This window comes from Sebastes umbrosus, chromosome 14, assembly GCF_015220745.1.
Source record: "Sebastes umbrosus isolate fSebUmb1 chromosome 14, fSebUmb1.pri, whole genome shotgun sequence".
Taxonomy (NCBI): domain Eukaryota; kingdom Metazoa; phylum Chordata; class Actinopteri; order Perciformes; family Sebastidae; genus Sebastes; species Sebastes umbrosus.
The window spans coordinates 22,398,624-22,426,363 of NC_051282.1; the positions used below are offsets into that span (position 1 = coordinate 22,398,624).

The window sequence follows — 27,740 nt, forward strand, 5'->3', positions numbered from 1 at the left end:
TTGGGGAGGTGTGATCTACAGCAACAGTTCAAGACTGCAGGAAGTTAAACAGTCCAACACCCAAAAGCTGCTCACCCCTGATCAACTTGATTGAAGCAGCAGGGTATTAAGTGCTTGCTGAAAGGCACAAAGGCAGCAGTAATTGAAAGGGGAGACTGGGTTATGGCTGCAATCTTGCTTCTCTCAACTTGAGACCCCTTCCTGATATGAAATTGGAAAAGAAAACTAGTGGCGCGTAAAGGAACAACTATCTGTTTTCGACAGATAGCAACAGAAATTCTGCCAGCAGGCACATTTCCTGGGTGAAATAGTAGCAGCGATGCATGCAAACATCTGATAAAAGCAAGAATAATAAAATGAAACGGCTGTTTCGTATTGCTGCACATAGCTGATGCGGCTGACATCGGTGCCATTATGATTCACAAGTCTTTGATCAAATCAGACGCTGTTGTGATGGAGGCAAAATGTGATAAAGGCTACATAGGTGGGTTGGTCAATATCTATAACAGGGCTGAATGTGCAGTTTAGGCAGGGAACTTGTGTCTTTTGATGCCGAGCTGCAGTTTGACCCGAGCATCCTCAGAGCTGGGCTTATCACTGCGGACTTCAACCTACGCAGCACCACACCAGATAATACTCGCCACAGAGAAGGGAGCAGCCCTGGAAAGGTCGAAAGCACGCTGACTAAAATGATCATATGGCAGGTGAGCTCTTATAACCGCAGGAGACTGGAATAAATCTCATATACAGCATGAAAACAGAAGTCTAGAAAGTGTGTGTGATGTAATGAATTGGAAAGATGTTCTTGGCCTAGGGATGCTAATATTGAATTTTTTTTTTTATCCAATAGGCGACCCTTGTTTACCGATTATTAACAGTAAACCGACAACATTAGTGCATTTATTGTAACGGTGCTGTGGTTGTAGTGAAGCCACCCAGCTGCAACGATAAGCCGATGAACAAACAGTTAAAATCCATCATTTATCAACGGCTGCAGTGTATGCACAAAACACACAACTCAGCCACGGTGCTGTGTGTATTGTTGAGGACACATGTACTTTCATGGTACATTTCCATCGCATCATTTATGTCCACAGGCTCCATCCTTTCCACGCTTCCCATTCGTTGTCTATGTAAGCAGCCGTGTAATGCATTCTGGTAGCATGGCAGCGCGTTTTGAGAGACGGGGCGTCATGTTGCTCGCTCCTCATTTGCATAAAGTTGAGGTCTAGGCTACTTTATGCAAATCAGGGGCGCAACTCGCAGCCTCCTGAAACTCCCTCGAAACTTTTAAATTAAACGTTGTCGATCTAAAATAAAGACAGATTCAGCAACTGCATGGTTTATTAATTGCAACAAATGTGTTGTCAGAAAACACATTTCGGTGAACTATTTTCATAATATAAGAGAAGACAAACGAGCCGTCTTTACTGTTTCCGGTTCAAAAGATGGGAGCAGCAGCCCACAAGGAAAAGCATTCGTCCAATCAAGGGCCTACTGCCTTGTATCTAGTCTCAGCCCATCAAGCGTCCAATGCTGGGAAGCGAGGCGATCCCTCGTGATAAAATACGTTCCTGTGGACATGTACCATTAGCGAGTGTCCGGCGGGCCGCGTGTGTGTGTGGTGGCGGTGAGTGTGGGGTTGTTGGTGGCGTTATAGCTGTGAACGTAGCAGTATCAGTGTGTGTACAGTTTATTTGGCGGTGAATAAATGCGACAACTCCTCAAGACCCAAGCCAAGTTCAAGTGTCTTGCAACACCAGCTCAAACTGATTTAAGGTGGGCTGTTAAGGTGGACCAGCTTTTCTCCTTTAAGTGAAAAGCCGCTCCTCTGAGCTTTGCTAAGCTTTATATTTCATTTTTAATATTTCTTTTAACCGTTTAACCGATAGCATTAATCTGTAAATATTCCTAATGTTGTTTAACAGTTAAATGGTTAATTATGAACATCCCTATCTTGGCCTGTTTCCAACGTGTTAGAAAATGGAATATAACTTTTACCAATTCCAAATGAAATCCTATATAAGTGACTCATAATACTTTTGGAACTATGCTTGTATAAAGACTGCAGATTCAGTGCAATTAACAAAAAAAAGCGAGAGAAGAGGTGTGAAGTTGAGACTGCTATCGGGGCTCCTGTGAGTAAGAAGTTAACCACACTATTTTCTTCACACTCTAATTTCATCTTATATGTGTGTGTGTGTGTGTGTTTATAGCTGTGGGCTGATTGCTTCTCGGTTACATGATAAGGGAAACTTATGAGGAGAGCCAGACGGCGCCAGTATCACACGCTGGGAAGCCCATATTAGCACCAGCGCCGTGCCTGCTGGTGACTGATCCGCTAAACAAGTCCTGTGGACACAGCCAGCTCTGTTCCCTGTCCCTGTACTTTCCCTCAAGCACTAACAGGTCGTTTATGTGGCGGTTCAGTGCTTCTCACACGCAGGCTATTAACGGACATCCAAGTACTTTTCGACCAGTTTTAATAAAAGCACAGGTTCCTGAAGATGATTGGACTTTGCTTCAAATCTCCACAGAACACTTCAAGTGTACACCATTGTCCACTCTTGCCTTGCTGCCTTCAAGGTTTTCCAATTTTTTTCCACACATTCAAGTCTGATCTTGCATTCACAGAGCTGACTTATCACGACACATGTTGCTGTAATGTTAGCAGCTGTCCTCACACCAGGATCAGCAATGATCCATCGATATGATATCTGTGGCTTCCATAGAAAGAAAGGAAATCTACTGCATCTTCATCATGTTTGCTTTGATTTTAATCAGTGAGAGGGAAATGTAATTCATCTGAGATATGAATAAATGTTTCTATCGGATAATTTCCCTCAAAAGAGAGATCTTTTGTTGCATTCATGCCATATCTGAGTTTTCGTAATTAAAAGCTTCTGACTTGTAAAGAGTGTTCACTTCGATTTCCAAGTCGTAATTACGATTTTTCTGAAAGCTTCGATGTATCCATCTTGGCACTCGCCGAACTGCCTGGAAACCAAACAAATATGGACGCCTCATATCAGCAGAAGACTGTTGTAAAAATATTTTTTAAACCTTCCTTTAATGGATATGGTGTTATCTTGTCAATGCAAAGTATGTTAACAGTCCAGTCACCGGAAAAAATGTTGTCATTGTACGCTTCTGGATCCCATGGATACATTGAATGTCAAGGTTTTTTTTGCATTCAGTCAGAGCAAGTGAAGTATAGTACAACAAGCGATGCACAGAGCAAGTGACATAGTATATTGAGCGTCTGTTATTGAAAGTTACGTAATATAATAATGAGTATAACAAGCGACAAAGTTCACTAAGGGCGGGTGGTAGATGGGTCAAACCAGGAGACCGCCGTTTGTGTCCCGTGTGAAACCAAAACTGAAAGTTGACTTTATGCTTAACGTTTTTACACCTGTTACATAACGTTACGAATGAAAGTCCGCTAAGGGCGGTTTATTTACGCTAGTTATGTTACGTTGTTACGTTATTATTTGAACGCAAACCATGATGTCTTTTCTAACCATATCCATAAGTAGTTTTGTCGTCTAAACCTAACCAATCATTTCACAACGTTAACCATGTGACATTGTGCGTTTCTGCAAGGATGATACAAGGCTGATATGAAAAGTATCTATGATACATATTTTTTATTCAGAAACATCGACATTTAGCGAATCCTGTGGTTTGCAGAAACGTAAAATGCCAAAAAATTTTCTGGCAACTGGGTTGATTTTAATCCTCAAACAACGAACTGAGTGATTATACAACCATCTTGATGATATGAAGGCTCGCAAGTTAACAGGGAAATCTTGGGATGTGTGCGAGTAAGCTAACAATGTTTCTGAACTACTTAATTTCCTAAGCTAAGTAAACAGTTGGATAACGGATCAACTCACCATTTTAAGTTACAACTGAACTCTTTAAACTTTTAAAAAAATGTAAACTTTAAACTCATGATGGTAATAGTTCTGAAAGGTTTTGAATATGAGTTTTGCTACAGCTCTCAGGTCATTTTTTAATGTTTTGTTGTTGTATTATACTGAAGGTTGTTTCTTATATTGTGTATATTACCATTTACATACTTACCCCCTCTCACCAACATACACACACACACACACACACACACACACACAGAAACAAGAGACAATATTGTGGGTGGGTGTATGTTGCTCAAAGGTCCAGAGAGTGAAAATAGATTTGAATCGTGGGCGTTGTAGTATGCATATCTCCAGTACAGAACGTGTTTATGTTGGCGGGGAGAGATGATGAGCCGCGAGGAAAAACATTGAATGGTGAGACTTCAGGTCAAGCGAAACGTATGTACACGCTTTTCCTGTATACTGCAATCACCGTCTCTGTCAGCTGCTTTCACTTATGTCTTACAATAAACACTCAACAACACACAAATGTTGTTTTCTTTACACACAGAGAGCATGTGAAGATCATCTGCTATAACTTATTTCCTCATAAGACGCGCTGGAAATTGGATACAGCTTCAGCTAATTATATTCATGGAAGAGAGCGGCATCCATTAGCTTTCTATTTCAAACACTAACCTTTTACAAGTCCTGTGGTTTATGCATCTACTGTACCTGACCTTATGAATACTAACCGTGTATAATCTTTTCATCTGCTTTCGAGTCTTGCATTACATCGGGAGATTAAGGTGACTGTTCGCTATGGCTTGCTGTCAAACAGCTCTCGGATGCTGGCTGCATTCAGTTGCTGCGGCATATCAATGACCGGCGTCACGGCCATTCATATTACGACACAGTACTGTTGTGGTTTTTAATATGAGCTGGAAGTAGGAGCTCATGAAAGCACTCAAGCCATTTGTTCTGAAGAGGGAAATTGGACTGGGTGTGGAGCCTGGTAAGCACAGGGCCACCTGTGTTAATGAGATTGCTGTGGTTGGTGCTGCAGCTCCCACCTGACTCCCACTCCTGTTTATTCTAAACCAGATCAATAGCTTGAGACTTATGGCCTTCAGGCCAGATGTGTGCAGTAGGTCATAAGAAAAGGGTGCCGGGTGGCCCGCTGACCATTTTCTAATTCACAATGAAAAGAAAGTGATTCACAATGTGAATTTTTGTTTGTACTTTGAGTGTAAATAAGGTTCCAGAGTGCATAAAAGAGCATCAAAATATACTAGGGCTGTCAATTTTAAGGAAAAATCATTTCAACGCCAATCATTTCTTAAACACAGTAACACAATCGATCTTTCGGAGGTTGTAGCGGATAGTTTTAAAGCTAGAGTGAAGCTACTGGCATCGTATGAAACTAGAAAAACCTAAGGAATATGTTGGTACCAACCATGTCATACCAGCTCGTCGTGAAGGAGGCTAAATAACGCTCCAAACTTACACTAAATTTAGGTGAGGAAAAGCTGGCATGGCCATTTTCAAAGGGGTCCCTTGACCTCTGATCTCAAGATAGCAGAATGAAAATGGGTTTCATGGGTACCCACGAGTCTTCCCTTTACAGACATGCCCACTTTATGATAATCACATGCAGTTTAATCGATTGACAGCTCCAAAATATACTAATAGAGTTTGTTTATCAAAAAAAGTGCCAGGGGAGGATCCCGCTGAAGTCTGGGCTAAGCCCTGAATGTCTGTTTATAAATGGCCCATGGCGTTCTGTCATTTTGTAAAATTGGCCCCCAGGCAAAGAAAGTGGAGTATCCCTGGTTTATGGTCTTGCTTTACAATCCTACTGAAAAGGTCAATGACAAACGGGAGGAGAGGAGACCCGCATTATTACCTGGATGTGATTAAAACTCAATCAGCAGCCCCTTCAGGCTCAGCGGTGATTGACCAGGCTTTGCGGACGGCTTCATGGGGCTCTCTGCTAATAACCCACCGTCAGTCTCCTCGTTGCCTTTATATAGTTGAAGTGGAGAGTCAGAGGGGGAGAGTCAACAGGTGGTGCAGATTTATCAGTTTTCCCAAAGTGCTGACAGTAAAACTGCAAATAATTAGAAGATGAAAATAGAAGGAGTAGCTGAAAATAAGTCAATGAGATGCGTTTGTCTGCTGACTGAACAATGCAGGATAAAAATCCATGATGTACATACACCTCCCTTTTTCAGCTCCGAAACATATCCCATAAACATCCTATAGAGCAGATGGTGGCAATATTTAATCAATGAACCTTTGTAGAGTTGAACTGCAAAGCTCTCATAAAGCAGGGCTTTCTTTCTGTCAAACGGGCACCAATCTTTAGGCAATAACAACGAAATTTGACACAAGAGGGCAGTTAAAGCCGACACCCATGCCCGTGATAACCCACGGCATCAATAGAAGGCTGTTAAAATTGTCATGAGCAGAACTGAGCCGGGTATTGCTAAAACATAAGGAATAAAAGGCTGAGTAATTCAAGGAAAACATGTTAAATGGAAATGAAGCTTAACTGAAGCAAAATGCTTGAAGGATTACAGGAAAACATCAGATTTTGTGATTGTTAATTCAAAAGTAGAGGATTTGTTTCTTAATCTGTAGCCTTCTCCGTGAGCAACCTGAGTTTACTTTGCATTTATTAAACTTTTTCAGTAAATATTCAGTTAATCTGCCTGCACAGAAGAATGTAATTAAACCTGCATGAACCTGAACTGAACTGAACTGAACTGAGAAACAAGCTGTGAACACAACAGGGACATACCGTATTATGCCAGTTGGTGCTAGGCGGCGTACAGTGGGTTTTTAGAGTAAAGTTGTGGACATAGACTGTATATAAGAAGTGGACGAAGTCACCATGACGTCACCAATTGGTTTGTGGACTGCCGTTTTGAAGCCTTGAGTTCGGCATTTTGGCATGGAAGTGACATGAGAGGGTGGAGCTAAGTACAACCGAACGCTGAATAAGACATTTTCAGGCCACCAAAATGTTACAATTAACTTTCATGAGCTGAAAACACAATGTGAAAGGGTTAAAGTTGTAAGACAAAAACACGGACAACACCCAGACCGTGCAACGCCATGGTTGCAACCTGTCAATCACAAGGTAGCCACGCCCTAAAGCATCCCCTGCTTTATGGTCTCTTTGACTTTAAATGGGACCATAATTTATTAAATGAACATCATGCTGTATTGAAGAAGACTTGAAACTAGAGATTGAGACATAAACTCATGTTTACAATGTTTACTGAGGTAATAAATCAAGTGAGAAGTAGGCTCATTTTCTCATAGACTTCTATACAATCTGACATGTTTTTGCAACCAGAGGAGTCGCCCCCTGCTGGCTGTTAGAAAGAATACAAGTTTAAGGCACTTCTGCATTGGCTTCACTTTTCAGATCCAGAGGTAGCCCACTGGTTGTGGACCATAAGACCAAAACAATGAGCTGAAAGACACTAAAATGCTTTGTAGTAGCAGTGGGGAACTGTAGAGTCGGGTGACAATTCTCACTACCCTTTCACATTGGATCCATTAATATCAAAAATGGCTACAGCAGCTTCAATAAATAACACTAAATCTAACACACAGTATTGTCCCCATGTAATTCACAATACAAAAAATTACATATGAGCCAACCTGCTCAAGCCAAACACTTAAAGAGAGTAGTGCAGCATTACTGTGGTTCTGCAGTTATGAGATTTCTCTGGAGATAGAGTTGATACATTACAGCGGCCAGGCAAAGAGCTTCACCTTTTTTCCCACCCTGCCTACGGCGTGACTAGGTGCTGCTCTCCAACTCCGAGCACTGTTTAATTTGTCATCGCAGGTGCAGATATCTCGTCCTCGAGAGAGCCGCGAGAGAGAGGAGATGTGTATCTGTCCCGTGGAGAGAGGCTTAGCTAGCTGCGGTTTGATAAGTGTAAGGGATTTACAAATGGAACAGGTTTGGTTATTAGCTAATTTAATAAATAATATTCATAGAATTATTATTATTAATAAGAATTATTAATCAACATTAATAATGAACGGGGCACCACCCTGGAATCAGGGACCAATAACCAAAACGTTAATCCAGTCTCAAAAGGGAAATATTCCCTCCAAAGGCCAGTATTTTAACACTACTTTACACTTACGAGGTGAATAGCGAAGGGTGAATCCGAGCACTAACTCTCATAACCAGCTGTTATTACAATATGAACGCACAATAAACACAGACAACTGCTAGTTAAAATAAGAACATTTATTTAAATACAGTAATCTCAATCAATAACAAACACTCTAACAACATTAATCTAAATCAATATTTATCACAGCAGTAATTACTAATTAACAACACTTAATAAACAAATGGATGTCCTACAATGCAGCTCTAAGCCCTAAACTAGAATTAAACAAAACACAAAAGCAAAAGAGAATGTGTGAGAGAGAGAGAGGTGTGTGTAAGAGAGGGAGAGATGTGTGTGAATGCAAATGTGTATGTGTTTAGGTGTGAAGGAGGAGTGTCTATGTGTGTGTGTGTGTGTGTAGGAGGAGCAAGAGGGGAAGCTCACGGTGGCGTCACCACGTAAGCGGTTACGTCACGTGAGGGAGGAGTTAGGGAAACCCCGAGGCGACGTCACCACGTATGTGGTTACGTCACGAGGGAGGAGTTACGGAAATCACCGACCGCGCACGAACGGGATTTTAAGTCTCGCGTGGTCGATGAGAGAGAAAGAGAAAGAGAGGGAATTACTCTGGTGACGAAGGCGCCACGGAAATCACCGACCGCGCACGAACGGGATTTTAAGTCCCGCGTGGTCGATGAGAGAGAAAGAGAAAGAGAGAGAAACCGAGACGCTCTGGTGCAGCACAAAGAGATTTTCAAGGAAAACCCACGGCGGGGCGCACACAGTAGTCACCAATAACACAGTATAACAGTAAAATACAGCAAAATACACAGCAAGCCAAGCAAAGCAAAGCAAAGCAAAGCAACAAAGTAAACAAACAACACAGGCGGACTCGGCGGTCCGTACGTTTACTATAAAGCACAATAATTATGAACTATTGTGATACACTTTCACTAATCTCTGCCCAGATACAAGCCTCTTACTTGAATCGCTTCTTCGGCGCGATAGTGGTGTAGATCGTCGTTAGTTGGTCCGGCAGCGTCGTGCTGGCTCGGACAATAACGGGCCGTTATGATGCTCGTCAGCGGGGGAAGAACGGCAGGGCTGGCTCTCCGTGTGGCAGCGGATGGAAGCAGCTGATGTGAAGACGGCGGGGCGATCGTCTCTTCCTTGGTGAAGGACGCGGATCCGGGTCTTCCTTCTATAGGGATGGTGGTCTGGACGTCTGATGAACGCGACAATGTCTTTACTCGTCCGGCGAGGTCAGGTACTGTGGCTCGATCTTAAAGGGAACGCTGCAACGTTGGGTACCTCCTGGAGCAAACGTTGTTCGCAGTGGAAAAGGGCTGAGATTCAGGTGAGCGTGCCTATATCTCCTGTGAGAACAGTGGGTGTTTCACCGGAAAGACCCCACATTTCCTGTTAGCCTCATCCAATGGGGCTGCTTGTTTGGGTTCAAAATGAAATTTCACATGTAGATGCGAAATTTTAAGAGCTGGGCAGTTAGGTCCCCTGCTGTGATCAGGTCTCTGGTTTCCCATGTAGGCCAAGGCTCTTTGTCTCGTGAGGTCCCTACATAAGGTATCACTTACATTTTATTGTGGATGGTTGGAACGGTTTGCCTGGCCTTTGGCGCCTTTACTCAAGCTCCATTATCCCCCGCTGTTAGATTGGGACTCGCTGTGGGGCGGCTGAGAGTATATCAGTATTGAAGATGTGGGAGCAAAATAGACCACCATAAACTACAGCATGAAGCTAATAGATTTATTGATTAGCCAGCCGTCTACTAGTTCACATTCAGGTGATACAGTAGATTCAGCACATGGGATCCTGCTGCTGCGAGAGGTTGGCCAGAATTATGGGACACATTTGTATTCCCAACCAGATGCTTTTTTCTCTACATCGTCTCACACTTCCAACCTCTAGCTCTACCTTTCTCCTTCCCCTACACCCCCGCTGCCTGGCACTTCAAAGCATCCTCTGTACTCTTAATCCTGGAATAACCAACCTCAATCTAAACTGGGTTTCTCATTGGTTTTCCAAGATAATCATACATGCAGGTATGTGCATACACTACGCAAGGATCCTCGTGTTAATTTAATCGCAAGTCTATGTGCGCGTGTTCCCTATTCCCCTTTTAATCTGGTTGTTGCATCCTTTCTGCTTTTAGAGTGACAGTGCTCTAAACGCAGTGATAATGAATAGGCCTCAGGGAGTCTTTTGCTGACTTGCAGCAGCAGGCTAATGAGATTAGCAAAACCACCGAGGGCCCGTTAACGGCATGAGGCCCCCTATGAGGTAGAACAAGATGAGGAAGCGGGCAGGACTGGGGCGCCAATGGGGCTCTGATCTGCAAAGTAAAGCCGATAATATCCAACATACTGTCGATGGAACTCCCAACATATTACTACAGAAACCCAATTTAAATGTTTATATTAATGGCTATCAATCGATTAAAGATATTTAATCCTGATTAATCGCATGATTGCCCATGGTTAATCACGATTAATCGCAAATTAATCCCGCATTTTTTATCAGTTCAAAATGTACCTTAAAGGAAGTTTCATCAAGTATTTAATACTCTTATCAACATGGGAGTGGCAAATAGGCTTGCATTATGCAAATGTATGTATATATGTATTACTAGAAATCAATTAACAACACAAAACAATGACAAATATTGTCCAGAAACCCTCACAGGTACTGCATTTAGCATAAAACAATATCCTCGAATCATAGCATGGCAAACTCAAGGCAACAGGCAACAACAGCTGTCAGTGTGTCAGTGTGTTGACTTGACTATGTCTTGCCCCAAACTGCATGTGATTATCATAAAGTGGGCATGTCTGTAAAGGAGAGACTCGTGGGTACCCATAAAACCCATTTACATTCATATATCTTGAGGTCAGAGGTAAAGGGACCCCTTTGAAAAGGGCCATGCTAGTTTTTCCTTGCCAAAATTTAGCGCAAGTTTTGAGTGTTATTTAACTTGCTTCGCGACAAGCTAGTATGACATGGTTGTTACCAATGGATTTATTAGGTTTTGTAGTTATAATTGTTATCTCAGTGAGTTTTGGATCACACTGTACAGCCTCATTGTGTTTGTTACAGGGTTGCTGCAGCAACCGTGTCCTTCCTGGTCTCACCCCCTTTGGATTCACTCAAATTTAAGAGTAATTGTACAGATTGGCTGTCTAAATTCACCGTAGATGTTCTCAAAGGACAATTTTCCCTCCATCATCCTCATCAGCATGATCCATTCTCACACAATGTTCAGACACATTAAATCCCAGAAAATCATTCAGCTCGGGCAAACTGCTCCTACATTCAAATCGGCATGAACGGCCCACATTACATGCACAATTCATTCCACATTACAGGCTCGACAAGGGTAGTGTGAATCCACGCCCCATGAATGCATTACCTTGACATAAAAACTGACCTGTGAACATTGAGGTAACAAAGCAGGCCCATCAACAAACCTACACAACCTTTCTAATGCTGCGCTGACATCTAAATCCAACAAAGAAAGAAAGTGTCTCTCTGCACTCAAATTAATGCGGTTGCTTCAAAACATGGTTAATGGATGCTAGCTTGAGGACACGGTTTTGATTAAACACTTCATTTGTATGGCAGTGGGCTGATGCACCATGTTCTGTTTCTGACAAAGGGTAAGCAGACAGAACAAAGTGGACAAAAAGTACAGCACCACCCACCAGAGCTGGAAAAAACCTAATGAAAATCATTCAGTTTGATCGCATCATGTACACACAAACACATCTTCTGACCATGAGCCAGTAAAGGAGTAATAAAAAACATGACCGTGTGATTTTATATACTGCATTTCAGTGAAAGGAAGGGAGCGCTTTTATGCCTGGTTAAGTGCTGATTGGAATCATGCTGCCATCATATGGCATGAGTTCATGAGTTCGTGTTTTCAATGTTATGGGGAGTTCACCGGGTCCATGACATTCAAGAGGTTGAATGTGTTTCTTAAAAATGGTAAATGTTTCAATGCCACAACCCCTTGAACTATCTTTTCCAATATGAAGCTGTGAATGCAACAATTGTGAGTGATTACAATGGACTTTTCCTTGTATCATGTCGCACATCTCCACATAAAGACATTGCCAAACCCACTTTTTCAGTGCTTATGCTCATAAATGTGGGTATCTGGAGTGCTTTTTAACCCATAAAACTATGAAATAAGACGACCCAGTCAGTTATTTTGGGCTGCCAAGATCAGAAAATGTGATTCAACTAGCCATCAGATTTGACTCCCCTTCCTATGTCACACCCACAATGCAACTCGACCACCGGTCAATATTTGGTTGTGTTATTATTATTGTGTTATGCTAGTAGCAGCTTTTCCTTCTCCACTCTATCATGGTACAAATGGGAGTACACATCAAAGAGGCCCTCTTGTTCACTCCACAACTCCACCAGGTTCTCGATGTTTACTTTCTACACCGTTTGCTGCTTCCTGTTTGATGCTGGAGAGAGCGCACCTAATGGTTGTTGACCTTGTTACGATAGTATTAAACTTGATTTTATCGCAACGTCAAGATGAGAAAAAGACTCACTGAAGACAGCTCGTACTGAGTTTTATGACCACCTTCCACTAAACGATCGAGATAACGGGAGCGTGCTGCAACGCTAGCAAAACACTTGTGATTTTATTCCGACATTGGAAATATGTCTGCAACAGTGAAATGTCTTGAAAAGCCGTTTGGTGTAAGGTCGGCGGCATTAAAGTGAGAAAAGAAAGGGCAACAAACTCCATAGCAGCAAAACACACCGCACTTTTAACAAGCAACACACCGACGTCTGCACACAGGTATTTATCTGCCAGGTCCCATTTCTCCTTTAGTCAGTGACTGACTCTGAGGCCACAGTACAAAGATAAAAAAAACAAGAACAAGAAATGACAAAAAAGAAAAAAGTTTCAAAGACAGTTGGGCTTGTGCATTACCGCAGAGAAAACATCTGCCATGGTTCAGTCGAGCCAAGGGAGCGAACAAGGAAGAGCGGGCACACAAATCCCCAAACCCACAACCACCCACACAGAAAAGAAGACAGATATGAGAGCGATCAGACAGAGAGGCAGTTAAATCCTCTGGGGGTGGAGCGGGGGGGGGGCTTCGCTGCTCAGTACTGTAAAATAAAGTTTTTGATCTGGTGCTAGGAGCTATTCCTAGCCACAAGCTCATACATAACCAATTTCATCCATGTTGTTATATGACCACGGCTGCTGTTCACGCAGTTTTCCATGTTTTTTTGACTCTGCAAAACCTCAATGCATTTGTTATCTTTGTTGCACAAGCATTCTTTTAATAAGGGCTCTGGTGGCGATTTAATAATTGCCTCGTGCAGTAACACATTTGCTAATCTTTCTGTGTGATGACTAAGAAAAGCTTTAACAGTCAGCAGGAAGTACAAGACAGCTTGTATACTGTTTTTACAAGTGTTTTTACAGCCTTATAACCTCGCCGATAAAGCAGGTACGGCACAAGAGAATACCCATCTAAATGATAATGAAATGAAGCAATGTGTTGTTTCAGCATGATGTAATGCATTTGCAACTTTTACACTGCAACTGATGTCTAAAACTGGGATAGTTGACGGTGAAGACAACAAGTAAGGAGATGAAAGAGGTGTTTTTCAGGCTGACATGGCTGTCATAAAGCTTCCAAGAAAACAGAAATTTGGACTTACAGAAGAGAAGTTGTGAGCGCCGCAGGGCTCTCCTCTGTATTTGCACGAGAGGAGCATGTCATCCAGTTGGTGGCTCAGTCTGTCCATAAACTCCAGGTTGGTTCCCTCAAAGTTTCTGGGTGGCAGAAAGAGCCTGAAGTCCGACAGCTTCTTGAACCAGGCCCGACGGTCCTCTTGGAGCAAGTCCAGAACCATGGGCCTCACTGTCCGGTTAGCCAGCAGCAGGCCGAGCCAGTGGCCGGCGAAATACAGGTCGCTCTTGGTGAGCTTGTAGAGTCGGATGGGGTTGTTGTTGCAGATAGTGACCGTGGGGAAGGCCAGTTCTTTGGCCCACTCTGTGTGGATTCGTGTGTATGTGGGGAAAGAGAGCCAGTGCAGTAATCGGTTGGAGGACCAGGATATAAGCAGCCCCACGGAGGTGCAGAGGGCCAGAAGCCAGAAGGCCCTGCGGCCCACAGAGCCACCAGGGACGCAAACATGCCTCAGGCCGTGAAGGCGTGTCCTTGATAGCAGAGTGGAAGTGACCCGAGCCAGAGTTGGCTTTGTAGGACGCCGCTGACGACCCTTTCTGAGCATAGCTGGGGATCCCCGCCGGAGACAGCGCCCCTCCAGGGCCATAGCTGCCCACAGCGCTCCTACAGCCGCGGGAAAGGCTTCATTTCCCAGCCAGGCCTCAGGGGCTGGGGCCCACATGTAGCTCCAGGATAAATCCACTACTGTAATCCACACCTGGATATGTGTTGTGGCCTTATGAACACTGTGCTAATGGTCTGTGCAGTCTTAACTGTAAATATACTTTATGCAGAGGTAGTTCCCAGAAGTACCCCCAAAGGAAATCAGTGTTTTGAAGAAGTAGTCCCTTCCTCTCCTGGTGGAGCTCTGATTAACTCAGCAGCTCAGCTACTTGTTGGTCATCTCTCCTGGTCTCTCCATCTGAGAGTGTGTGTGCTCCAATCATCCAAACTCAGCAGGGGGAAGAGGAAAAAAAAAAAAAAAATCAGCAAGGCAAATGTGCTCCAAGCAAGGTGGCTTCTACATGAGTGACTACAGCATCCACCGCAGTTAGTGTGACAGTGAACAAGAGAGGATGAGACAGAGAGAGCGAAGGCAGGAGGAGGGAGATGGGAGGGGAAGAGAGAGAGAGAGAGAGAAGAGGATGGAATACAAAATACCAAGGGCTAAGCAGAGAGAGGACAAAAAGAACACAAATGAAAGAAGAGAAGGTAATTAAAATAATGAGACGGCAGCGGAGGGAATTGGTCGGTGTGGTGTGGTGCAGTCTGTTCGAGCAGAGCTTGCCTTGTTTCCAGCGCTGTGGTTTCTCTTCTTCTGAGTTACATGTTTTTTTTTTGGCTGCGCTCCCTTGCAGAGGCGTTCAGGAGCCAGAGGCGGCAATCAGTTCCTTGTCACTATTAAGTAGGAGCTTTAATTGAATTCACAAAAAGTCTCCCGAGCTCATTTGTTTTTCCTGTTTCCAGTTTTGCGGTTTCACTTTTGATGCCTCCGACTTCTCGTCCTCTCACTTGGCTTTAACCAGTGTCATTAAGTCCTGCGGGTAACCACTGGGTATCTTCATGTTGTAGCGGACCTGCTTCAGTCACAGTGAAGAAACATGCTACAACACACTTTCGCATGGAGAAGAAGGCACTTATGCGCACACACGGACATACACTCTCCTGCGGGAAAACCAGACCAGAGATAATCTGTTCTGTCACACTCTGATCTCAACATCTCTCCTCTTCTTCTCTTCTTTTTTCTCCCCCACTCAAAGACAGCATCTCTAATCTCAATATTCCTCTCATGTCTCCGCTCCTCCTTTCTAAAAATACTCTCCCCTATATCAAATCCATCAACTTGCCCTCACGCTCCTCCTCCTCCTCCTCGTGTCAGTCAAGCCCCGAAAGCTCGACCTCCTGTCAGGCTCCGTCTCCTCCTCCTCCTCCTCCTCCTTCTTCTTCTTCTTTTCCACTTTGTGCACGCACTCCCTCACTTCTTCTTCTCTCCGTCGTCGTCAGGGAAGGCTTCTTTCTATGCACTTTCCTCCCTCTGTGTCCTTGTCAGCTTCATCCAGCTCTCCCTGCTCCGACTGACTTCTCTCTCCCCTCAGTGATCTCTCTCCTCCCTCTCTCTCTCGTGGTCTCTCGCGGTTTACTCCTCTTTTTTTTCGCTCTGGTTTTTCAAGCAGCTTGTCCTCCCGTTGCACCTCTCCTTCTCCTCCTCCTCCTCCTCCTGCGCCACAGCTCTGTCCACGCAGCCGGTGAGCCCGTCACTGATGAGAGCGCCTGTCTCTCTCTCTCTCTCTGTGTCTCTAACTCGCGCCGTCCTTCGCCCCCCTCTGTTTGTCTGCTGCTGCTGCTGCTGCTGAGCCACTACACCGCTACAGTGCAACGAGAGACTTGCTCTGTGCTTGAATGTGAAGGTTTGTGTGCAGCAGAACAGAACATACTAGACATGAACTCTCCACTTCACTGTATCATTCTGCTTAATTTTTATTACCTTGTACTGTAATGGAGGTTTGAAATTTGTTTGGTAACAGAGTGTATGTGAATAAAAAAGGAGGGGGATTATACTTTAAAGGGACTATTTGTAACTTTCAGAAATGCTTGTCAACAGCGACACCTGTGGCCGTTAAGTCAACGAAAGTCAGCGTCGGGCTCGTGCTTGCTCGCTTTAAATAGACATGAACGAGCATCGCTCAAAACAGTGAGGCGTCACACGTCAGCTAAAACCACAATATCACTCTATATTTCACCTGCTTGGCAGTAATGTTAGCTGACCAGACCAAGGTCTCTCCATGAATCAATGCTGATCCTAGTGTTGGCTTTTCCTGCCTCAGCCTGCGGGGCTCCGCAGCGAGAAACGTTGTCGTCTCCGCCCGCAGCCGGAGAGAGCAGGGAGACACCGGCACCCGGTTGGTAACGAGACGGCAACGTTTCTCTCTGTGGAGCCCCGTCACACAAGACACGGGAAACCTCTGTTGGTCTGGAGGAGCTGCAGCAGTTATTTCTGCACAAACGTCCACTGTACATTCACTAGATATTCTCAGAGCTAAACTAACTCTTCTGCAGTGTGGAGTGAGCGCGCGTTCACGTCTATTGCAAGATTAGGTTTTGTTTGTTGACAAAATTGTAATATATTTCATCATAGCTTGCGTTTAAAAAATTACTATTTGTTTGTATTGATTAATCGCAAATTAATCTGTTCAAAATGTACCTTAAAGGCAGATTTGTCAAGTTCTAAATACTCTTATCAACATGGGAGTGGGCAAATATGCTTGTTTTATGCTTTGTTTTACCAAATGTCTGTATATATTTATTATAGGAAATCAATTAACTACACAAAACAATGACAAATATTGTCCAGAAACCCTCACAGGTACTGCATTTAGCATTAACAATATGCTCAAATCATAACATGGCAAACTCAAGCCCAACAGGCAACAACAGCTGTCAGTGTGTCAGTGTGCTGACTTGACTATGACTTGCCCCAAACAGCATGTGATTATCATAAAGTGGGTATGTCTGTGAAGAAGAGACTTGTGGGTACCCATAGAACTCATTTTCATTCACGTATCTTGAGGTCAGAGGTCAAGAGACCCCTTTGAAAATCGCCGCATCAGGTGTTCCTCGCCAAAATTTTGCGCAAGTTTGGAGTGTTATATAGCCTCCTTTGCGACAAGATAGTATGATAGTGGCACTAATTCCTTGGGTCTTGTAGTTTCATATGATGCCGGTATCTTCACTCTAGCTTTAAAACTGAGCCCGCTACAACCTACAAATCACAAGTTGCGTTAATGCGTTAAAGAAATTAGTGGTGTTCAAATGGATCCATTTTCCCTCATCTGAGAGCTAAATAAAAACATAAAGACCAAACCTCTCCTGTGATATACAGTATATGTTACTATAACTGCCAGGCATTTACTATTTTCCCAAGAGAAAAATACAGAAATCACCCAAACCCGCCACATGAAACTAAACAAATGTAGAAAAACAGGAAGATTACAGAAAGGAAAACGAGCAAAGAAAAAATAACTGGCACCAATAGGTGGAATCTAACAACTGCTCTATTTTATCTCCAATGAAACACGGATAAGAACAGTATATCAATCTTGCAGCATGTCCTTAGTGGCTCTGTGTAAACACATCAAACACCCACACACAACATCAACTGTGCAAGGACGATATATCCTCTTACCTTGTTTCTCATTTAAACACACTTTTAGTGCCATTTTTCTCTGATTTCATGGTGAAGATTTAGTTAATACCTGATCTGCCAGCAAACCATCCCTGTCCAACAGGCTTCTGAGCCAACTCGGCTCAAGAGCTCCTCTTCACTCAATGCATTAATGCACTGTTTAATAAAATTCAAGGGTTTGCTCATCAGCATTCACCAGCTAGCTTCTGCTAATTACAGAGGAGGGCATATTCTCCCTGTGTGATGAAGAAGGGTATTTTTTATTTCATTTTCATTCTTTAGATTTCTTATAGTTGTTGCTCTGAGCTGCTCTGAGGTAGAATAAAACAGAAAATGGAAATCCAAACCTACATTATAGCTCCGTCTTAACCTTTTGTCTGCAATGTGTGGCAGCTCTAAATTACTATCACAACATCGGATCATTTTTTGCCGTGCGTCGCAGAGGCTAACCAAATTATTATAAAACAGCTTTGCAACACACATCGAGACGAATATCTAATTTGCTGCAAGATCAACCAAGTGTGTGGGCTTGACATTATTTTGACTCGAGCACACGTTGCTTTTCATTGTTTGGCCGGATGTTCGGCAACACCGCTGTCATCTCAGCTTTGAATATGTGATGAAAAGACATTTTTAACTCGGGAGCTATAAAGCCCACACATGAGCCCGAAAAAAACTTTCACAATGTCAAAAAAAATAAACGTAGAAACCCAAAAAGGCATGTGCACACACGCATACACATTATGCGAGCACAAAACGAAAAACGCCGTTCCCAAACAGCAGAATGAGAACTACGAAAATGTTGAAAGAGTAAAACACATCCATGTATAATGAATACATTTTCGAAATACAAAGAACAGGGACGCGGTATTGAAATGTCAGATGCATGAAGGCTCACTTATTTTCTCTAACACCTACTGTATGCTTCACACACACACACACACACACACACACACACACACATATACACAGCCTAGAACTATAGTCAGCCTTCCAGAGCCTGGATCCACGGGCTAAATAATTAGCTTGGAGCCATAAAGAGGGTTTGTCAGTCCAACTATGCAGTCAGTGTAAAGAACAGCTCAAAGGCTCAACATATCCAATTTGCAATTCTAAAACATAAGGGAAATCACTGATTAATTAGGGATATAACCAACCCAAGCGTCAGATACAATTACACAGCACTCTATGGCTGCGATACCATGGCTATAAAATATTCCTGTACACTTTCCTCAACAACATTGTCTCTGATCAAAGGACGCAGAGCAGTAAACTGGTCGTGAGAAAGCTGGCCTGTAAATATAAACCGTAATTAAACATTCATAGATTCATGTTAATGAGGCCTAGAATGTTTCGGAGAAAAGCCGGATGAAAATCGCTTAACAGCGGCTCTGCAACACTGGAGTCCGCCGCGAGCAAGTGTCCGTGATTCATGCTGGCCTTGTCTGTGAAAGCACAGGTGAGGCCGTGACACTGGCAAGCACATAAAACATGGAGGAGGTGAATAAAAACAGTGTATCTTTTGGTGGGCTGCCATTCATCAGAACCCAGGTTTGATTTAAAATGACAGCGATGGCAGGCAAAGCAATCAATGGCTTTTTCATACTTTATTAGTTTTCTAATCTGACTGCAGAAACAGTGCATTGGGACGGTATCTTTACCTCCGCCTTGTCCCTGAACTCATTGTTTTTTAAATGAACAGAAAGGATAAATCACTGGGTAGCCACTGATTAAGCAGAGAGATTGACGGGCGTGTGGTAGCCGCTCATTTATTCATCATTGCATCTAATAGTTGTTGTCAGGGTTCATAGAATAATCTAGAAATGGCGTTCTTTGGGATGAGGCAGAGGGGGGTTTGCTGGGGCCTCTCTATCATCTTTGAGTCGCTGCTAGGCTTGGGCGGTAATACGGTAAACCTGGGTATTACGTTTTATATAACGTTACAGTACTAGTAAAAAAGAACAATTGCTCTGCCCCTGTTTGGGGTTATTTGGGGTTTTGTCTTCTTCCAACTACAAAAACAATCTATAGCCACATGATTTTATTCAACTGCCAGTCTGCCACCACCACCCGCATGTCATCCCGACGTATCCTCATACAGCGCTTCGTATGATATCTTATGATTTTGTGTGTTTTCCTATGAATTTCCAGCAACAAGTGACGCACATGTCAATTTCCACTCCAGTCTTTTTAAAATAAACTTCTGTCTTCACAGGACACAACTTGGTTAGGTTTAGGCAACAAAACTACCTAGTTAGGTTTAAGAAAAGGATATTGGTTTAAAATAACTACAGAAGTGACGTAATTTAAGTACAGAACTTACGTGATAAATAAATCAACGTTGACTTCTGGTTTCAAACGGGACACAAATACCCGTCTCCTAGGCAAAAGTCTGGTGTTCTTTGACCCATCAATCCACCCCAAACTCCTCTCTACACAGCTTTTTTAAATCTTTATACATATTGGTTCACAATTACGTGGATTACAAATTGATATTGTTGGATATATACAAATTGCAGTGCGTTGCTTTACGTGGGTATAGCTACGAACGGAGTATGAGAACAGCCTAATCATCTACGTTCAGCCCACCGATGTTTCGGTACCATAGGTACCCACTGTGGCACAGCATAATGTAAGCGAGTGTGCGGTTTAAAGAAATAGACAGAGAAAGAGAGAGAGCGTGTGAGTATAAAGTTAGCAGTAACGTTATAGCTGTGAATGTATCAGTGCAGTGTGTGTACAGTTTGTCGATGAGTAAATGCTACAACTCCCTTCACTCCAGCTCTAAAACTGAACCTGCTACAGCCTCTCAAAGGTAGTAAAGTCGGTCGGGATCGCGGGTCTCAGAGGGTTAAGTCATTTCCCTTTTTGTAAAGATTGAAATGAATACATATTTTGCAGATCAAATATTACAGAAGCTGCCCTTTCTACTCGCCTGTGTACTTGATTTGACTGTAAAGTTTCCAATACTCACACACAGAAGAAACTCAACGGAGTTAATTTTCCACCTGTAGACGGCAGCGCTGTTATTTCTTCTGGGGCGGGAGGTGACATGACTCAAAGAAAAGAATTTAAAAAAGCCTCTGCAGGTAAAACAGGATATTTAACAGTAATGGAGACACGCAGCTGAGCTGTAATTTAGCCTCAGGCTGGGAGGAAACAATCCTTCACTGAGGTAAGACGAAACCACAATTGGAGAGAGCACTTTCATTTCATGTCTCATTTGAATAAGGTGGATGGAGATTTCTCCAGTCTGTACTGTAACTGACCTCAGCAGCTCCACTTGCTGGGTAGAGGTCGAATTTAAATTAAATTACATGAAGAGTCTTGAGGGTATAATTGACAAAAAAGCCTCTTGAGAATACCAATAAAAACCAATGAAACATCAGAATTTCTACCTCACAAGCCCAGATTTATCACCATTTTCTTCAGCAATTAGAGTGAAAGAATTGAGGATTAGCAGCTCATTGCGAGTAATGAATAGTAATTATCTTCATCTAAATCAATAGAAGTGAAAGTGAAATGAGTGCAGCCCTGCTGGCTTGAGTTACGAGTACAGATGGACCATTTTTGTTTCAGCCTGCGACACCATCGACCAGGCGTAAGATGATGCACCCTGACAAACCGCAGCCTCAGCCCCACAAAGACAAAACATCTCTGCCTCAATATCAGCGTGTTGATAACCAGCTCATGGATCAGTCTCCTAAATCCTCCTCCCTTAACTCTTCCTTCTACCTTTTCTCACCCCTTTTCACTGATAAAATGGAAGCGCTGGCATTAAATTCAGCCCTCGGTCACTGCCACGTCGTCTGCCTGCCTCTGCCCAAACAGAGCACATTCAGTAACACCCTGCTGATAACGAAGACGACAAAAAGAGAAGACAGCTCTCTCCTGGCTGGGCTGACGAGGCCAGCGAGGTCGCCAAAAGTTTACCTCATCAGTCTCCCCCAATCTCCCTTCATAGGAATATCTCTAACAAGCTGAGATCAGAGATTGAGGAACTGGACGTGAGGTTAATGAATGCCACGGAGCCGCACTGACGCATCTCAAATCACGAATCACCATTCAAATCAACACCAAGAAAATGTGCCCGGCATCAGTTCAGACAGGCGAGAAGATGCCCAGGACAGACAGGGTCATTTCATGTTCCTCTTCCTGTTATAAAGTAGAACAAAATGAAATCAACTAAATCTGCAAATTTATCAAATTCGATACTAATTACTCATCAGCCACGAAAAAACTTTAAATGGGCAAAGAAGGCTTTTAAATGTAGCTTTATGAAACGTCAGGTCTTTGGCAGGCAAATCATTTTTAATTAATGATTTAATCATCAAACACAGTCTTGATTAAAACAAGACAAAGTGTAGCAGTTCTTATTGAGACAACCCCTCCTAACCTCGCTTTTATGACGGAAGCTAGTGTTCACAATGATCAGTTTTCAGATCTTTACACTGACTTCCTGTTAGGGCTGTCCTCGACCGAAGAAATTCTTAGTTGACAAACATTCCTACGAGTTTCTCCGCAAAGAATCACACAAAAGCACCACTTTGAATCTTGTGTTTACCAGAGATGTGCTCATAAGTTTCGAGGATGAAGTTTCGAGGATTCAGCATGAAGAAAGCACAAAAAATGACCAACTTTAAAATTCTCCTATTGGTTTAGGGCAGGGGTCTCAAACTCGCGGCCCGCGGGCCAATTGCGGCCCGCAAGACGATATTTTGTGGCCCCCACCTTGATATGAAAGTTTAATGTTAGTGCGGCCCGCAAATTTTTTTTTTTTTTTTTTTTATAAAGTTTTTTTTTTGGGGGGCATTTTTTCATTTTTATTGAGGACAGTGGATAGAGTCTTGGAAAGGGGGGAGAGAGAGAGTGGATGCTGAAAGGGCCACAGGCCGGATTCGAACCCGGGCCGCCGCGGTCAGGACCAAGTCTTGTTACATGGGCGCCCGCTCTACCAACTGAGCTAACCAGGCGCCCTTGGCCCGCGAGTTTTATGTGAATGGCAGTTTGCCGTGGAAGGTCCCTTTGTTGCGCGAGCCCGGGCTGAACAAACCTACCAATCACAGCGGGGTATATGGCTCCCGGGGGCGGGCAATCGGCCGGGCTTGATGCAAGCAGAGAAACATTTCACAACAACTGTGGCGGCGCCCGTGTAACATCGCATAAGCTTGATTAAAGCTTGATTTATACTTCTGCGTTGAATCGACGCCGTAGCCTGAAGTGCACCTCTCCAGACATGGAACTACACGTCGCGCAGACCGCAACAGCTGTGATTGGTCCAGTCTCTCAGCGATGCTGAGCGGCCAGGACCAAGTTCTACTTCTCTCTGCCTCCATCTGTTCAATGTTTGTTCACACAAATCCACTCAGATATATGTTCTCTTTTCGGCGTTGCAGTAATGTCAGTAAAAGTTCTGTGGTTCAACAGTTATTAGCTCCAACTGCGCTCAGTTTCTGTTTGTAGTACAAGAAGAAGAAGGAAACTCATAGAGACGCCGCCGCCAACTAGCGGTTTGGTGGTGTAATTGCAGAGCAACACAAACACAGCAGGCACAACTTTATTGCGGAGTGACACCAAGTGGAATGAATATATATCATGTCTTTTTCAAAGCCTGCAGTGAAGAGAAAGGTTGGTGACGAGCACAGACAATTTCAGGAAAAGTGGGAGACGCAATAGAGGCCATGTTCAGAAGAACCGTTCATGTTCTTCAATGTTCCATTCATGTTCAGGACAGTTCATGTTCAGAAGAACCGTTCATGTTCAGAAGAACCCATTCAAGTTAAAGAACTGTTAATAATGACGTTTGAGAAGACTGTTTTTTTTTTAACAAAGCTTTTTTTGTGGAATACCTGATGCGGCCCAGCCTCACCCAGACTCTGCCTCCAGCGGCCCCCAGGTAAATTGAGTTTGAGACCACTGGTTTAGGGTCACAACATATTTCTGATCTGCTGCTCCATTTTGAACCGTCCATCTCTCAGATTGTCTGCGACAGGTCTGGTCACTGTCCCCAGAGCCAAAACTAAACATGAAGAAGCACCATTCAGTTTTACGCACCAAATGAACATTAATTTATTTCCATTTTTATTTTGTATTGTTGTAATAGTCTGATTGTATTTAATTGCAGTCCTGATGATTTTGTTCTTGTTTCAACCATGTTTTTTTTTTGGTTTTTTTAAAGGTGCTCTATAACTTAATTTTTATTATCATTATTATCATAATTATTATCATCAAAAAATCCCAGAAAACTTGAAGTCTCTCAATTCTTTTAAATCAAGGCTCAAAGGAATACTTCACCCTTAAAATGACCATTTGTAATCAGTTACTCACTGTGTGTTACCTTGAAAACTTTCTTTGTTGTTGCCTCCGCGGTTAACAGAGAACCTGAAAACGAATAATGATAATGATGAATTGAAGTAAATAGGGGCCAGTGAAAAAAATTTAGAAAATATTTTGGGGGAAACTTTCTCTGTCTAAAAAAATGGGGAATTTACAACATTTTGGGGTCACTTTTAAAAAACAGTAATTAGTGCATAAATCAGCTGCTGTTTTTCAAGTGAAATGAGCCCAGATTAAAATGCAAACAGTCATCACCGCCTTGTGCCAACATGAGACAATAAAAAGCATATTGCTGTTCCAAAGAGAAGAGTTCAATCATCGGTATGTGTAGAATAGAATTTAATCTGTATGTGTATAATAAAATACCATCTGTATGTGTCGGATACAGTTTGAACTATTCAGGCTTTGTATATTATAATGCATTCATTTATAGATAGTTCTGGAAATAGCCGCAGTTGAATATTTTGGCATGTTTTTATCCCCAAATTGAGCCCTGCTGGCGTTTTGAGCCTGGATGAAAAAGACTCGACTATCAAGCCCTCCATCATTGGTTAGTAAACTAAAAAAAAATATGTTCTGGATTTGGGATAAAAATATCTCTCTTCACTTGGTGAGATTGAGCTCAGTAACATTAGTCTACGGCACCGATCACCCCAGTGATCAGACCTTCCTGCCACCGGTCGGAAAATGGAAATTAAATTAATCAAAATCAACTGATGATTTTTTCATGATGAATTATTCAAATCATGTAGCTGCACTGTAGTTTTCTGATTTATTCTATTTTATCTTATTTTAATCTTTACTTTGTTTTATGTCTTAAGTAAGTTTTTGAAAGGTGCTACCAAATAAATGTTCCTTCAGGTGCCTGGAGGCAACACAAAGTTGCAGGAGCTGATACTGCAATATTACCACAACAAACTGTTAATTTGTGTTCTTGTTTTTAATTGATATGTGATTAACCTCCATCTCTGTGGTCAGAAAACTCAAAAACAACAACGCAGCTCAATAAACATTGACTCGCTGATATTGAGTTGGGCTCACTATGGCAACAGTCAAATCACACTTCAGCTGCTGCACCATCATTTCTGTTTCAGCTCAATTAACATTGAAGAGAAGGTTGTGGTCTTTACCATAACAATATGTCTTTTTCACTCGGGTTTAAAGGTTTGGCCTGAGCCTTATCCATGATTAGAAGAGCACTCCACCGATTTAGCATTGCACTAAGAGAACACTGTCTGACTCACGATGGAAAGAAAGGATCAAAGTTGATGCAGCAGAGCCAGAGAGGTCCTCTTTTTTTATTCTACGCATTCTTCTTCCTACTCGACTGTTCGGTGCACATGGGAGAAGTTTGCCTTCAGGTCTTTCTGCCAGAAATCTCCTTAGATTTAGGCAACAAACCTATGTGGTTAGGCTTAAGAAAAGATCACGGTTTTGATTAAAATAGACCCTTCAGCCCTGAAGGCAAACTTCTCCCGTGTGCCCGTTCGGTCAGAGATTTGGGTGTGTTACGCTGGCAGCGGCGAACGTAGCCTCAAGCTACTCGCCTCAAGCAGAGGTGAGGTCTGCAGAGGTCTGGTCAGTTCACTTCCTTCTAACTCCACACCTTCAGATATTTTAAATTTCAACCTTGTAGTCTTCAGCCCAAACCAACGCTGACTCTAGTTTTAAGTACCGACTATGATTTTTCCAATATCGATAATGATAGATGCTCATTGGTCATATTATTTTAGGATTAAGCAACATTTTCTCTATTGAGGGCACACGTAGCAGAAAAAGTAAATTTTGAAGACAGATATGCTGAAGGATATGCTTTTGGTTTTTCATCTCATGCTTTTGATACTGCTATTTCAAGGTTGACTGAGCATATGTTCATGCTGTTCCCCTTTCTTTGTCAAACTGCCACCCACCACCACTGTCATTTACAGACAATAGGGAGCAGTTGTTTTGGATCAGGGCCCACACCTGGCTCCCATTTAGACAAAGCAGGAGGCCTTTTAAAGTTTCAAGAGCAACTAATCAGAACAAAAAGGTGCGTAACACTTCATTTTACAGGTCCTTGAAAATAATGGTATTTGGGGGATAATTAGCAAGTAACCTATTTGAAATTTCTTTGGAATTACTGCCAAATTACCCCAATATCTACCTCCAAATTTATCAAAAATTACTTTATTAAAAACATTATTTCATAATTATATTCCGTTATTTCCTAATAGCTGGTAATTTATTTAATACATTTCCAGGAATAGAAAGTTAATTGATATGTTTTATTTCCATGACTGTTGATAAATAGATAATAATTAGCAAATAACTTCTTTGAAATGTCTTAAAAACCTCCCTGAATCATTACATTAGCTACCAGGTTACATTTCAATAAGTCACACAATGGTGAGATTTGTGCCTGATCAGAAGTTTCTTCTATTAGTTTTGGTTTTCCACCTCCGATGAAGAGCAGCGCACAGCCGCTTCTCAAGGCCATATTTTAACCATTATATGCTATTTTAGCATATAATTATTAAATCATGTTTATAATAAAGTAATTTTTGATACATTTTGAGGTAAATATTGTAATAATTTGGCAGTAATTCCAAAGAAATTTCAAATACTTACTAATTATCACCTAATTACCATGAAGTTTGCAGACCTGTAAAATGAAGTGTTACCAAAAGGTGCATAAAAATGTGTGTGAGTGGGTACATACAAGTAGGTTGTTTATCCAGCTGGATTCCCACCCTCTATGATTACAACATCAGCTCTGCTTAAACTAATAATCTTCCCCAGCAGACACTACCTAAACACTCTCTGACAGTTTGGCAGCATCCCAGCCGCACTCTGCACACACACTCCTGCCCTTTACAGCTCCCCTCGGCCAGCCGCTAGCTTTGCACATCCAGGTCACGATCCACTCGGCAGATCAACCTTTGAAAACCAGTGCCACACTATTCATGTTTCATACAGGAGACCGAGATGTTTGGGAGCAACACCTCAGCAGCTTTAACACTAAGTATAATACTAACTAACCATATTTCAATATAGTGGCTTTAGGTCAATACATACGAGGCGAGGCAGAAGCACAAAGTGAAGTACAGGAAAGTGTACATCCTAGAAGAAGATGGGAATGGTTATGGAAGTGTAATGTCTGCTGTATAATAAATCAACATGTTTTCAGCTTTATCTTTGCTTCATGATTCTTGATTTTAATGTGTTTAAATTACTCACAAAAAGCATCTTTGTGAAGGATTTATGTTAGTTGTTAAAAATATTTTGAAATGTAATGAAAATTAAAGCAACAGAATGACAAACTACGTTGTATGAGAGTCACGAGAGTACTTTATGTTTGCAGTTTAACCGGATAAACCAACATTCATTTGTATGAATGAACACAGACGAAGATTATAATCATGTTGAAAGTGATTGTCACTCTTTCACTGTGCAAAATGTCTTCCTGTGATGCTATCACATTATTACATTATTAAAGGTTACATGTTGG

The 27,740-nt window shown here is 42.4% G+C and overlaps 1 protein-coding gene across 3 annotated transcripts in view; it reads right to left on the bottom strand.

Moving 5' to 3' along the window:
• asic2 (acid-sensing (proton-gated) ion channel 2) overlaps window positions 1–27,740 on the bottom strand; it is a 393,767-nt gene that overhangs the window by 112,810 nt on the left and 253,217 nt on the right. Inside the window, exon 1 of one of the 3 annotated variants that reach the window (XM_037791129.1) lies at window positions 13,721–14,413. The exons of the other annotated variants lie outside the window; for them this stretch is intronic. Coding sequence (XP_037647057.1) covers window positions 13,721–14,413 — 693 coding nt within the window. Of the gene's footprint in view, window positions 1–13,720; window positions 14,414–27,740 lie in introns of those variants that run through there. 3 annotated transcript variants of the gene reach the window in all.